This window comes from Lagopus leucura, unplaced genomic scaffold, assembly GCF_019238085.1.
Source record: "Lagopus leucura isolate 7727_CA_CO unplaced genomic scaffold, USGS_WTPT01 Super-Scaffold_100026, whole genome shotgun sequence".
Lineage (NCBI taxonomy): Eukaryota > Metazoa > Chordata > Aves > Galliformes > Phasianidae > Lagopus > Lagopus leucura.
Window position 1 is genome coordinate 2024974 of NW_024962277.1, and position 12161 is coordinate 2037134.

The following is a 12161-nucleotide window of genomic DNA, read 5'->3' on the forward strand; positions in this document are numbered from 1 at the left end:
AAATGCCCAAGCTTGATTCCGAGAGAACATCTTTGAGAAGACACCTTACACAGATGTATAAGATAAGTGGAGTCAACATTTCTCCAGAGGTGCTCATCAGCATCTCCACTGAGCATGGAGTCTAGACAGTGACCTACTCACCTGACTTCTAAGTGGCTAAAAGCAGAGAGCTGTTTAGATAAGAATAAAGCCACGTTATCCTTTCTAACTTAACCATGATCTGGCATAGTGATGTTATCAGCACCTCTCACAGCAGTTTCCCGTGTTTTAATAAATTCCACAAAATTCTGGCAGGTCATTGTTTGCTTCTATCTTTGATCCCCGTTGTTGCTTCCTTGTTCAGACTTCCACAAAATTACTGCTGATTCTCCTTTCTCTTCCACCAGTTGCCTTTGGTAAATGGTGTCAATCCCTGTGTTAATAAGCCAAAAAGATCTCATGAAGTAAACTCTGCCTAAGAGTGTGTAATTTGAAAAACAGCTGCTTCCTCAATAATTGGAAATAAGTGGGTAAAAACCATTCATAAATTGGAAATTTTAAAGCGAGCTCCACTGGCCAAGGGCTGACTGCAACAGTCTCAGTGCCATCAGTGGATATCTTTGATAACTCTTAGAAGAAGTGCGCAGTTTCAGAAGATTTGAGGCAGGCAGATATAACATCCACTACAATAAATGAATAAAAAGGAGAAGTGGGGGGAAACACCACCTATCAGGAAATGGAAATCAGGTCTACTAATTTTAAAGTTAATACCAAGAAAAAAGGGATCAACTAATCAAACGTAGCTAAGTGCCTAGAAAAGAACAAGGAGATTTGTGGAAACCACAGTGGATTTCACAGTGTTTATGCTGAGTAATTCTCTTGTATCAGCACCTCTATTTGCTTTCCTCCAACTTCTGTTTACCTTCAGCTTTCAGGGCAGCGATAAGTCCCTCTCTAAATGCCTGGAAAGCAGGCAGAATATTGTGTTACTCTTAAAAACACCTTCAGCAAGAGGTCCACGGGACTACTTTTCACTTGTTGGAGTAGGGGTTGTTCGGGGGTTGGAGATTCACGGTCCTTGAGGTCCTTTCCAACCCTGGCCATTCTGTGATACAAACACATGCTACACATCAGCACTTCTTGGCACAAAGCACAGCGCTGCACCTTTTTACCAGTGCTTTGTATTTCACAGGAGGCTCAGCTTTCTCCAGCTGTGTTAAACCCAGCCTGAGGCTCACGAAAAGGATAGACGTGGCACTGAGGGACGTGGTTAGAGGGCGCGGTGCTGATGCTTGGACTCGGTGACTTTAAGACGACACGATAAGATGGCGGCCAGGGGAGCTGACTACAACTCCCAGACTGCCACACGACTGGTTGCCTTCACCCACACGGAGCCAATAAACATCAGTATTTCCCGGCGGGCGCCGCAGGCTGTGTGAACGGTGCATGCTGGGAGTTGTAGGCGATTGGCCGGCGCGGGGGAAGAGAACAGCGCCTGCGCAGTGCGGGCTGCGGCGCGTGGCAGGAAGCGGAAGCGGAAGGGCAGGGGGCGGCCCGGCTCAGTCCTGACGTGTCCATCCCGGGCAGCCGCCGCAGCGCTCCGCGCTCCTGTCCCCGGCCGCCATGGGGAGTGAGTATTGGGGTGTTTGATTGGGGCTGAGCTCTGTGCGGGTGTAGGGGCGGGCGGGGAGCCGTGCTGACGGGGTGCCGCTCTGCCCGAGCCCGCCGGAGCCCCGGGCTGTGCGCTGTCTCTGCGGCCAGGCCTCGTAGGGCGGGCGGGCTCCTTCCTCAGCTCTGGAGGCTCCTTCTGCCTTTCTTTTTCTTGAGTGAAATAATCGTTTCCTGGGCATGGCAACTTCCTCCTGGAAGGAAGAGCCTTCTGAAAAGCGTCTCGTTATCATAGCTGCTAGCCTGTCCTACGGCTTGGTTAAGGCATTGAAAGCACAGCTAATGATTTGAGATGGAGCAGTTCTTTATGGGTTAGTCGTAAAGCGTTATGGAAGTGCTGCCTTCCGTATGGAAGTGGGCAGCCACCAGGAGTTCCAGTTCTGCATTGTCTCAGTCCTTCAGATTCGTCCCCAGATGCACGTGCAGTCTGAGCCTGGCCTCGGGAAGTTCAGCATTAACTCCATTCAAAACTAGTTACGTGTGATTGTGGCCAACGTGTGACTTTGCACATATTCCTATTTTGTGTGTGATTGTTTTGTTGTTGTTTTTGTGTTTTTTTTCCCTAAAACTGAGGCAGCTTTGACTTTTCTGATCGGGGGACGTGTCCTTGTGACAAGGGGGTGATTATTGCAGGAGCAGTTCTGTGAAGAGATTTGAAGTAGAACATTGTGTGCGTGGACACTGAGTAGGAGCTCTTGAGCTGTGTGGCCTGAAGGCAGCTGCTGATTTTAACCTATCTTCAGTGTTGGATTTCTTAAATATTGGTACTTGAGAAGCATTATGAAATTAAGTTATGAAGACATATGTGTGCAAAACGGCAGCAGGTTTTCTGTGCTGCCAACCTACTCATTAAAAGCAGAAAGCTGTCAATTTGTTCTTTTTTTTGTTCTTCTGTGTTTGCGATCCATATTCTACTTATCTTTTCTGCATACTTCTGCATGAGAATTAAAAAAAAAAAAGGCAACTTTTTTCTTAAACACAGCATTTAATTTTATTCGAGCTTTTCCCTGTGTTCTTTCTGTGTGTTTACTTTGTCTTTTAACTAATTTCCTTGCAGTAAAATTTCTTGAAGTAATCAAGCCCTTCTGTGTTATCCTGCCTGAAATCCAGAAGCCAGAACGGAAGGTGAGTTGGTGAAATTTCGTTCAGAAGTTTATATCTGTGTAATATAAGATGCTTGGCATTGTGGCGAGAATGACAAAGGATGCATTTCTGTGGAAATGCTAGAACTACCTTTAACTTACACAGACTTGCTTATTTGGATTAAGGGTTCAGTAAAGATTTGGCTGCATGCAGGGCAGAAGGGATGAAAGTGAATTATTTTGTTCAGTATCCTACACTTTGTTCCTTCAGAAGAAAATCAAATGCTCTGCAGTGTATCACTGTGAAAGTTTACTGGTTGACTAGATGTTGCTATTTTGGCAGCTTTATCTTCTTCAATGTGTTGTTTTGTTTTTCCTTTAGATTCAGTTTAAGGAAAAGGTACTATGGACAGCTATCACACTCTTCATCTTTTTAGTATGTTGTCAGGTATGCTTTTTTCCTGTTTGTAAGGAAGAACTAAGATGGTGAATGGGTGTTACAAAGTCTAATTAAAAACTGTTTTCTTCTCTTGGTTGGATATTCAGATTCCCTTATTTGGCATAATGTCATCAGACTCAGCAGATCCATTCTACTGGATGAGAGTGATTCTGGCTTCTAATAGAGGTATGGTCAGTCTTCCAAGAGAAAATGTTTGTGACATGGAAGCAAACATTTTCAAATTTGTTCTTAATTTGTGGTTTATTTTATTGAAATGGGAAGTGGAACAAAGAGGAAAAAGTAATTTTATCTAATGTAAAAAAATATAAGTCAGCGTGGGATTGGAAGGGCACACTTTGATGGACAAAATGACTTTGTAGCTCGCTGCAATCTATTCCATGCAAAAACGAGGGAGCATTTAGTGAGGAAACAGAGACTGGGGAGAAATACTTCCAGCACTGCTGCTGGTACAGGATTCTGTGTACTTTCCAAGCTATTTCAGTCATACTGCAGCTGTATTTGCTTGCATTCTGTTTTTCTGGATGATGTCTTTTCAGTCTGCCTCACCAAAGATTAAAGTCTGTGATTGTTTTATTAACTTCAGTTTATCAGAAAGGTTTTTAATGTAGATATAAATGAAGAATTGTGAGGTGATTTATGTGAGCACTCCTGAAAAAAAGTGTGGGCTTTTGTTTTTAAATTGTTGTTATTTGTTTGTAAATAAATAATGAAGTTACTGATGATTGTCAGAGACAGAGCAAATTCCTACCTTGTCTTGTATACGGGAAAGCTGTTCCCAACACCAAAAATCTTTTCCAGCAAATGTGATTCTTAAGGTACTGAGAAGTACTGCATTACTTATTAAACCAACTTTAACAAGCTTCTGTTACCATGGAAGCCTCTTACGTGTGTGGATATTTGGAGTTCTGTCTCATCTCTGTCACGATGCAAGGGGTGGAAAGTCAAACTTGGAAAGAAAGTGCTGGTGTGCACCATACCCACACACCTCTGAGGGTCACTGTGCTTCCTGTGTCTGGCAGGTACGTTGATGGAGCTGGGCATTTCCCCTATTGTCACTTCTGGGCTCATCATGCAGCTCTTGGCCGGTGCCAAGATCATTGAAGTTGGCGACACCCCAAAGGACAGAGCTCTATTCAACGGGGCACAGAAGTGTAAGTAGCAGCTGATGCTAAATGCCAAAGTAGGGTGATTTAGAATCTAACACTGACAACAGGACGTTGAAGTTTGCTTTGGTCTCCAATGTTCAGTACAGGATACGGACTTCTGTCGTGCTGTGTGTTCATGCTGTGCTACAGATGTCTCTTTCTGCAGCCTTGCTGGCTGTTCTTTGGCTTGTTAGCATTTGGTGTCATTTAGGTTTGTAGAGGAAGAGTATCTGTGCAGCTGGCATTTGTGCTGCAATCTCATCAAATAAACTAAGCAATGTTTTGGGCACCCGTAGCTTGAATTATGTTGGGTGGTGTTTGTCTAAAAAGAAGTAATCTATCTATCTTGTATCTATGAAGATGTTAGTTGTAGTAGTTGTTACCTTACACTTTCAAGGATGGTTCTTCAGCAAGATGGGATAAATGTCTTTCAGAGCAATCTGAGTATTTTCAAATGCGTGGCAACAAAGCTCTTACTGATTTGTGTATGGGAAAGAAAGAATCATAACCGAAGTAATGTCAATTCATCCTCAATTTTCAGTGTTTAAAGACATCTTTAGTAACTAAAAATACTTTTAAATCTTTGTTTCTGAAGTCTGTGCATACTTGTATTTTCAGTGCTAGATTTCAGAGCAAACTTAACCTGCTCTTGAACGTTCTGTGACTTCTGTATTCCTTCCCAACTTCCACAAAGATGTGATGTTTGTCTAATTGTCCAGGACATAAATCTTCGGAACAAATATGTAATTGTTTTTTGTATTCTCCAGTGTTTGGAATGATCATTACCATTGGGCAGTCAATAGTCTATGTGATGACTGGGATGTATGGAGACCCGTCTGAGATGGGCGCCGGTATCTGCCTGCTTATCACAATTCAGGTAATTTCTACTCTTCCCTTCTTTTTTGTCCTCCAAAGGGGTCAAGGAAATCAGTGTTATGGATTCTCTCCTTGCCCACATGCAGGGAAGAGATACCAGTGTGCTTGCTTTCTCATATGTAGTCTAATCTTCTAAAAGGAATTAATCTTTTTTTTTTAACAAAAAATGAAAAGGAGTGTGAGTAATGCTCCTGTTTGTTTTTACTGCAGCTTTTTGTTGCTGGATTGATAGTTCTGCTCTTGGATGAGCTCTTGCAGAAAGGATATGGTCTCGGTTCTGGCATCTCTCTCTTCATTGCTACCAACATCTGTGAGACTATTGTGTGGAAGGCGTTCAGCCCCACCACGGTGAACACAGGACGAGGTAATACTTGCATCAGAACTTCCTTATTTTCTCATGTGGAACATAAACACAGCAGCTTCTCCCCACAGCCTTCTAAAATTCCATCTCTTTACATCCTTTTATAGAATAGCACAATGATCTCTTAAAGTCAAAAAGACCAGTTTCTAATTCTGAACTCCAGTGTCATACAGTGCCTCCATAAAACTTGATAGGGATGACTGCTGTTGTATTGCAGCTGCTGCCCAGCCTACCGACAAGTACCAGCTGTTCCTTTCTGTTCCTTGTCTTACTCTTTGCTCCAAACCCCTTATTCTCCAAACCTGATAGGAGGCAATCATGTTGCTGATGTATACTAGAAAACTGAAATGAAGTAATTGCATTTTTTAAATTCAAACAGTAGCCAATGGCTGACCACAAATAATACTAGAAATGTTATCTCCCTTGTTTGAAAATAATTAAAAACAAAAACAAAAAAAACCACACAGAACAAAACTTTGTGTAAGTAATTTTGTATCTCAGGAGACCAGTGAAGTTATTCCATTTGGTGTTTGGGTGCTGATTCGTTCCTAGTTTCATACAGGGGGGATTTCTGAATGTGCCCTTAATATGAACAGGGATGGAAGTGATTCTGTTTTGAGTCCTGTACTGTAGAAGAATGCTTAATTGGACAAAGCACTGAAATTTAAAGATAAAGATATCATGCTTAACTTGAGATTTTTCTTTTTCCACCCAAGGCATGGAATTTGAGGGTGCCATCATTGCTCTGTTTCATCTTCTGGCTACTCGTACAGACAAAGTCAGAGCTCTTCGTGAGGCCTTTTACCGTCAGAATCTCCCTAACCTCATGAATCTGATTGCCACCATCTTCGTGTTTGCGATTGTAATTTATTTCCAGGTCAGTTGGCATAAAGAGAGTTACTAAGCTGTTTCTATGGCAAAAGATGTGTAATCTGCTTCCTGTTAGAGGAAGTGCAGTCGTTTTTTTGCATGTCATGTTTATTTTCTGCTGTTGTCAAGGCCTGGCCCTTTCAGTTCATGAGCTGTGGTACGGGTTCATGCTGTCAAGTTATAATAAGGGACTTTTCTCTTCTGGAAATTTTTCAGGGTTTCAGAGTGGATCTTCCTATTAAATCTGCTCGCTACCGTGGCCAGTACAACACCTACCCAATCAAGCTGTTCTATACTTCAAACATTCCCATTATTCTTCAGTCTGCCCTGGTGTCAAACTTGTACGTCATCTCCCAGATGCTTTCTGCACGCTTCAGTGGGAACTTACTGGTTAGCCTGCTGGGCACTTGGTCTGTGAGTATTCCTGGTGATCTTCCATAGAGCACTGTAGGAGTGCCATTAACAGGTGTACTTGGAGAGATGGTCTCCCTAAACACAAGAGCACATTTTAATGGCAGGTCACGTGGGTATGCTGAAGCTTCTAGATTAGCAATTTGTTAAATTGATGATGGTGTGTGAGACTTGCTGTAGATGTTGAATCTTCATTCAATTTTCACCATTCTTTACTGTCCTGGGGGTTCTTACTGTTCCTTATTGTATTCCATTTCCACGTTAAAAACTGCTTATGATAGTAAAGTTGAGTCTTCATATGCTTCTGTAAGGATAATGAAATACAGTGATATAAAGGTGGGATATAAACCCAGGATTAACTTTATGGCTGAGAAATGGCAAGAAAACTGGTGACTAATTGCTTCCTTTTTTGTAGGACACCTCAGCTGGAGGCCCTGCTCGTGCTTATCCTGTTGGTGGACTTTGTTATTATCTGTCACCTCCAGAATCCTTTTCTTCAGTGTTAGAAGACCCTGTCCATGCAGTTGTTTATATTGTGTTTATGCTGGGTTCCTGTGCTTTCTTCTCTAAAACATGGATTGAAGTCTCTGGCTCGTCTGCCAAAGATGTAAGTTTAAAATGATAAATGATATCTTGATTAAAAACAGCAGATATACATACTGAGTTTTTCTTAGATTACTGTTAAGCTGGTGATCTTCAGAGTAATTTTTATCATTTGTGTAAGCAGTGGTTTTGATTTTTGGATTAGAAAGAGCTTTAAAAAAATGATAACTGGGAAGAGTGAGGGCAAAATGAAACTTTTTTACTTATTTTTGCCCTCTTTACTGCTGTTTTTGAAAGCAATGACAATAACAAAAGACATACAGGTTTTTTTTTTTGTTGGCATTAGGAAACTTCTGACATTGCTACATGAAATCTGATGAGTATGAGGAAAGATCAGGTAACACTCAAAGCTTTTAGTACCAAATCACAATTGCAGTGTGTACAAGGCAGTTGCCACTTATAGGAACCTGCAGGTAAAACTTAAGTATCCATTTCTGGCATAAAGAGCTCATAGTTTATTCTCAGGGAAGATTAACAAGAACTTTTTAACTTAAAAGGTCTGAGAACTGAGAATGTAGTTCTGTGCATTAATGTATGTGTGGCTTCTTAAATTTCCTTTTGCTTCAAGGTATTTGATATTGAGTAACTGTAATTCTCCAGTTGGAATTGGAAAACGAGATGGAAAATATTTGTCATTGTGGTATATTTGTATTGTATGGTTTTGGGGCAGGAAATGAAGTTTGACAGCCATGTGGAATGGTTTAATCCATTCTTTAACAAATATGTAATAGTTGCATGGTGAGTTAACAGCAGGAGCACTCATTTTGGATTTGCATCTGGCTGCTTGCTGTCAGACCGGCAAGGAGGCGCTTGCAGCCGTTTATAGATGGAATTTCTTTCAGAATGAATGGAGATACAACTTGTAACACTTCAGTACACTTTCCTCATACTGAAGAAAAGCTGATGTAAACAAGATCAAAAATTAAAAGTTGATAAACCATTACTTACGTATACATTCACAGTATGGTGGAAAACTGGTAGCTTAATCATCTGCAAGTACATTTAATTGGGTTACAGGCAGCTTTAGAAGCTCATCTACAAGAGTTTCAGTTCCTGTCAGTGGTTAGATGTTAGCAGGACTCAATTGTAATCCCATCCACTTGCAGAAATACCATTTAAGAGTAGTTTTCCAGGAAACAATCCTTTCTCAGTCATTTCCCTTCTAATAGAGTCTCACAAATAGCTCAGCTGAATGTGGGAGAATGCACACTTCATAAGATGGTTTTAACAACATCAACTAAACCCTAACCATGAGAGAGTAGAGACTTGGTGCTAGAACAGGACTTGTATTTACTATGGGAACAGTAGTGGTGTAACAGGTGTAGCTTGTAGTGTGTGGGGCAGCCACGGGTTTCCATGTTCTTGTTTTCTCAGTAGGACTAGAACTATTTAAGTTTGCATAATTGACAGTGTGGAGAACTGCCTCTGACTGCAGTCTGGATTATCCCGAGTTGAAATACTGGCTGTTTTTATGTGTGAAAATGAAACACGAGAAAGACCAGTAACTCACTGAAATGCCTTGCTCTGGATACTGTGGACTTGGCTAATAGTACTAACCTAACCTGACTCCTTTTCTTTATTCGATGCAGGTTGCCAAACAGTTGAAAGAACAGCAAATGGTAATGCGAGGCCACAGAGAAACTTCAATGGTACATGAACTGAACAGGTGAGCTGTGCCCTTCACAAGTTGCTTATGCAAAGTGTGGGAGAACACATTGTAAACTTTGCTTAGACTGACATTTTCTGGACCCTAGTGCATGGCTGTTCTTTAAGCTTTAGGGTTCTGTGCATGGGCATGGAGCACTGCCTCTCGTTAATAGCTGGACTTGCACAGCAGGATGTTGTTGCCTTGCAGTTAGAAAACATGCTTGAACTCCAGAGCTTTTATTTTCTTGTTTTATTTTTCCTTATGTCAACCTTTATAGGGAAGTTAGTAATGAGGGTGGAAGTATACTACACTTCAAACTGACAAACAGCACTTTAAGATTGTTCATGTGTCTTAAGAGTACTGCTTTCTATGTACTCCTGTCTAAAACTAGCAGCTACTTAAATCCAGTAGGTGTAGAGGCAAGCAGAGATTGATCTAGATGAATCATGTTACAGAAATATTATTGCAACTTTCGATTTCAATCATCTGCAAATGTCTTGAGGATCTAACATTCATTAACATGTGCTTAATTACCTTTACCAGAAGAGAGGATGCCACCATGGTTTAGATTATCTGTGTTTCGTTTTCTCAGTGGGACTGGCTTCCTAGGAAACACCCATCTCCTTGCTTTAATACATTCCATGGTTCCCATACAGTGATAATCCTGTTACATTTACCATAATCCTGAGCTGATTCTAATAGCACCTTTTGTATTCACACCTTGTTTTACAGGTACATTCCTACAGCTGCTGCATTTGGTGGCCTCTGTATTGGTGCCCTCTCTGTGTTGGCAGACTTCCTTGGGGCAATCGGGTCTGGAACTGGGATCCTGCTGGCTGTCACCATCATTTATCAGTACTTTGAGATATTTGTAAAGGAACAGAGTGAAGTTGGCAGTATGGGAGCTCTTCTTTTCTAAACCTAGCTTCTCATGGACCCAGGAGAGAAGGGAACAGCACTCTCTAAAGTATCCAGATGCAAAGAAGTAACGTAAACTTGAGAATGTCATTCCATAGGAACACATCTTTTAATAATGTTTCCGAAGCGCATTTCCTTATGTTCAAACTTTTCTAGCATACTGTTTGCATTTTATAAATTACTGAGGAAAAATGTGCACAATTTTTTTAATGAAAATTGTTTCTTAGTTATGTGTTAGGAAAATCAGCTTTCTGAATTGGATTTAGTTCAACAACTCTTGGATTTTTTTTATCCCCTCTAAAAATTAGTAAACCTGAAACCTTTACAGGTTTTAATAACTGTGGGTAGGGTTGAATGTTTGGAAGGGTTTTTTTTTCCCATTTTATTTTTTTTTTTTTTGCAGCTCCATTGCAGCAGTAGTGAGGAAAAACCTCTCCCCCTAATGCTTGAGTTCCGTAACTACAATTGTAAGCACAAACAGCGTTTAATATGTTCAGTTTTGTGATGTATTTTTGTTCAAATATGGCAGATTTGGGAGGCAGTTGCTTCTTTTCACTCTAAATAGCAACTCTAATTCCAGAAGTCTTGCAATTACTGAGCTGGACCTTGACAGATCTCAAATATTGTCTTGAGGCTTGTCAAGCTTTGGTAAGAGAATGTGTTCTTTCCCATCACTCTTGTCTGTAAGCAGAAAACTCAGGTCAGTTGAGACTGTGCCAGCATCTGTGCCTCAGGAATGGCACCTTTTGAAACTTGGTAGTATGGCAGATTTGTAAAAACCTTTTAGTTAGGGCTCCTTGCCATTAGCTCTAGCACTTCTAGTTCTGATGCTAACTGAAAGAAATACATGTTATGGAAACTCAGATGCAAATCTGCTTGCATCCTTTTCTGAAGGTAGGTTTCATCAATTTTAAAAATTCTGGTTGTACAGTTGTCAGGATGTTACCTGATTATATCTACATATCTGGTGAGTTTTGAGTCATGCTCATGCAAAGGAGTGTGAAGAGAATGTCTTTTTTGCCTAGAATTCTTGTATTTAGTTGTAGATATGAGACCCTTGTCAAGTAACTCTTAGAGTCACGCAGAGGAGGCTTTTCCATCATGTAACTGTATTGACCTGAATGGTGCACTGAAAAGTACTTCTACAGAAGGTATTGGGACCCCTTTTTTTCTACCATCATATCTCCAAAATGGAGAAGTTGACAGTAAAAGACTTAATTTTCCATTTAAATTGTCAGCGCTAATTAGGTGCCTAGGACCAAATGCCAATCTCTGTGTACGGGTCTTGTAAATCTTGCCAGTGTTGGACAACATGGGAGCCAGACTTGGAAGTCGTGATGTTGGGATGTTTCTGTACACGGCTTCACTGCACCTTGTGTGCGTTTGTGCGTGTTGTGCCAGCAGTGAGTGCTTTACTGCTGCTCAGAGTGGTGGGACTCTTACATTCCCGAGAAGCGCAGATGACGTCCAGAAGCCCTTGATAATGTATTGAGCTCAAATACCAAATGCATGGGAATTCTGCAGACTCAGAATGAAATACACCTGTCTGTAAGAGTGAAGGCCTCGGGGAAGGGATCACAATGGGGAAAATGAACGAGAGGATTGGGATAAAGCATCTGAAATGCTCACTGCCAGCTGTTCACTGTTGATTCACACTACTTTCTGTCACTTCCCTGTCTGTTTTTTTTATAAAGTACAGGCATGCCGTGGTGTGATTTTGATGTGAAATCAGGGACAGTTAAAAGTGGCTGACTGGAGAGGGAGAGAGTATGGTGTGGTTCTTTGGGAATTTTTTTAGTTGGTTTTCCAAGAAGTCCAATGTGATTTTTTTTTTTTCCTTTTTTTATTTGTAATAAAAAGGACTCAACTTCTGCATGTGCAGTTCTGGCTGGGCTGGAGCTGGACGTGTATTTTTGACCATATCATCCGTTTTCACTGGTTGCTGTTTAGGCCATCAGCTCCTGAGTGTCCGAGCAGCACTCGTTCTATGCATCTGTACTTTTGTTGTCCAGTGCTGGAGTCTTTGTTATTGAGCAGCTGTGTCCTGGGAGCGGGACCTGCTGCTCATACAGTGGGTGTTCACAGAACAATGCCTAAACAATCTGCTTTATAATGAAATAAAGTACATCTTTGGAGCTAA

The 12161-nt window shown here is 41.2% G+C and overlaps 1 protein-coding gene across 1 annotated transcript; it reads left to right on the forward strand.

Annotated features, from left to right (window-relative positions):
- The first annotated feature begins 1513 nt into the window (after window positions 1–1513).
- Window positions 1514–12161, forward strand: SEC61A1 (SEC61 translocon subunit alpha 1). Its single transcript, XM_042880430.1, has 12 exons — window positions 1514–1609; window positions 2705–2772; window positions 3112–3177; window positions 3276–3354; window positions 4209–4340; window positions 5102–5211; window positions 5421–5574; window positions 6288–6448; window positions 6658–6855; window positions 7268–7459; window positions 9045–9121; window positions 9836–12161. Exons 1-12 carry the CDS (start codon window positions 1603–1605, stop codon window positions 10020–10022), a joined length of 1431 nt encoding a protein of 476 aa, XP_042736364.1. The 5' UTR covers window positions 1514–1602; the 3' UTR covers window positions 10023–12161.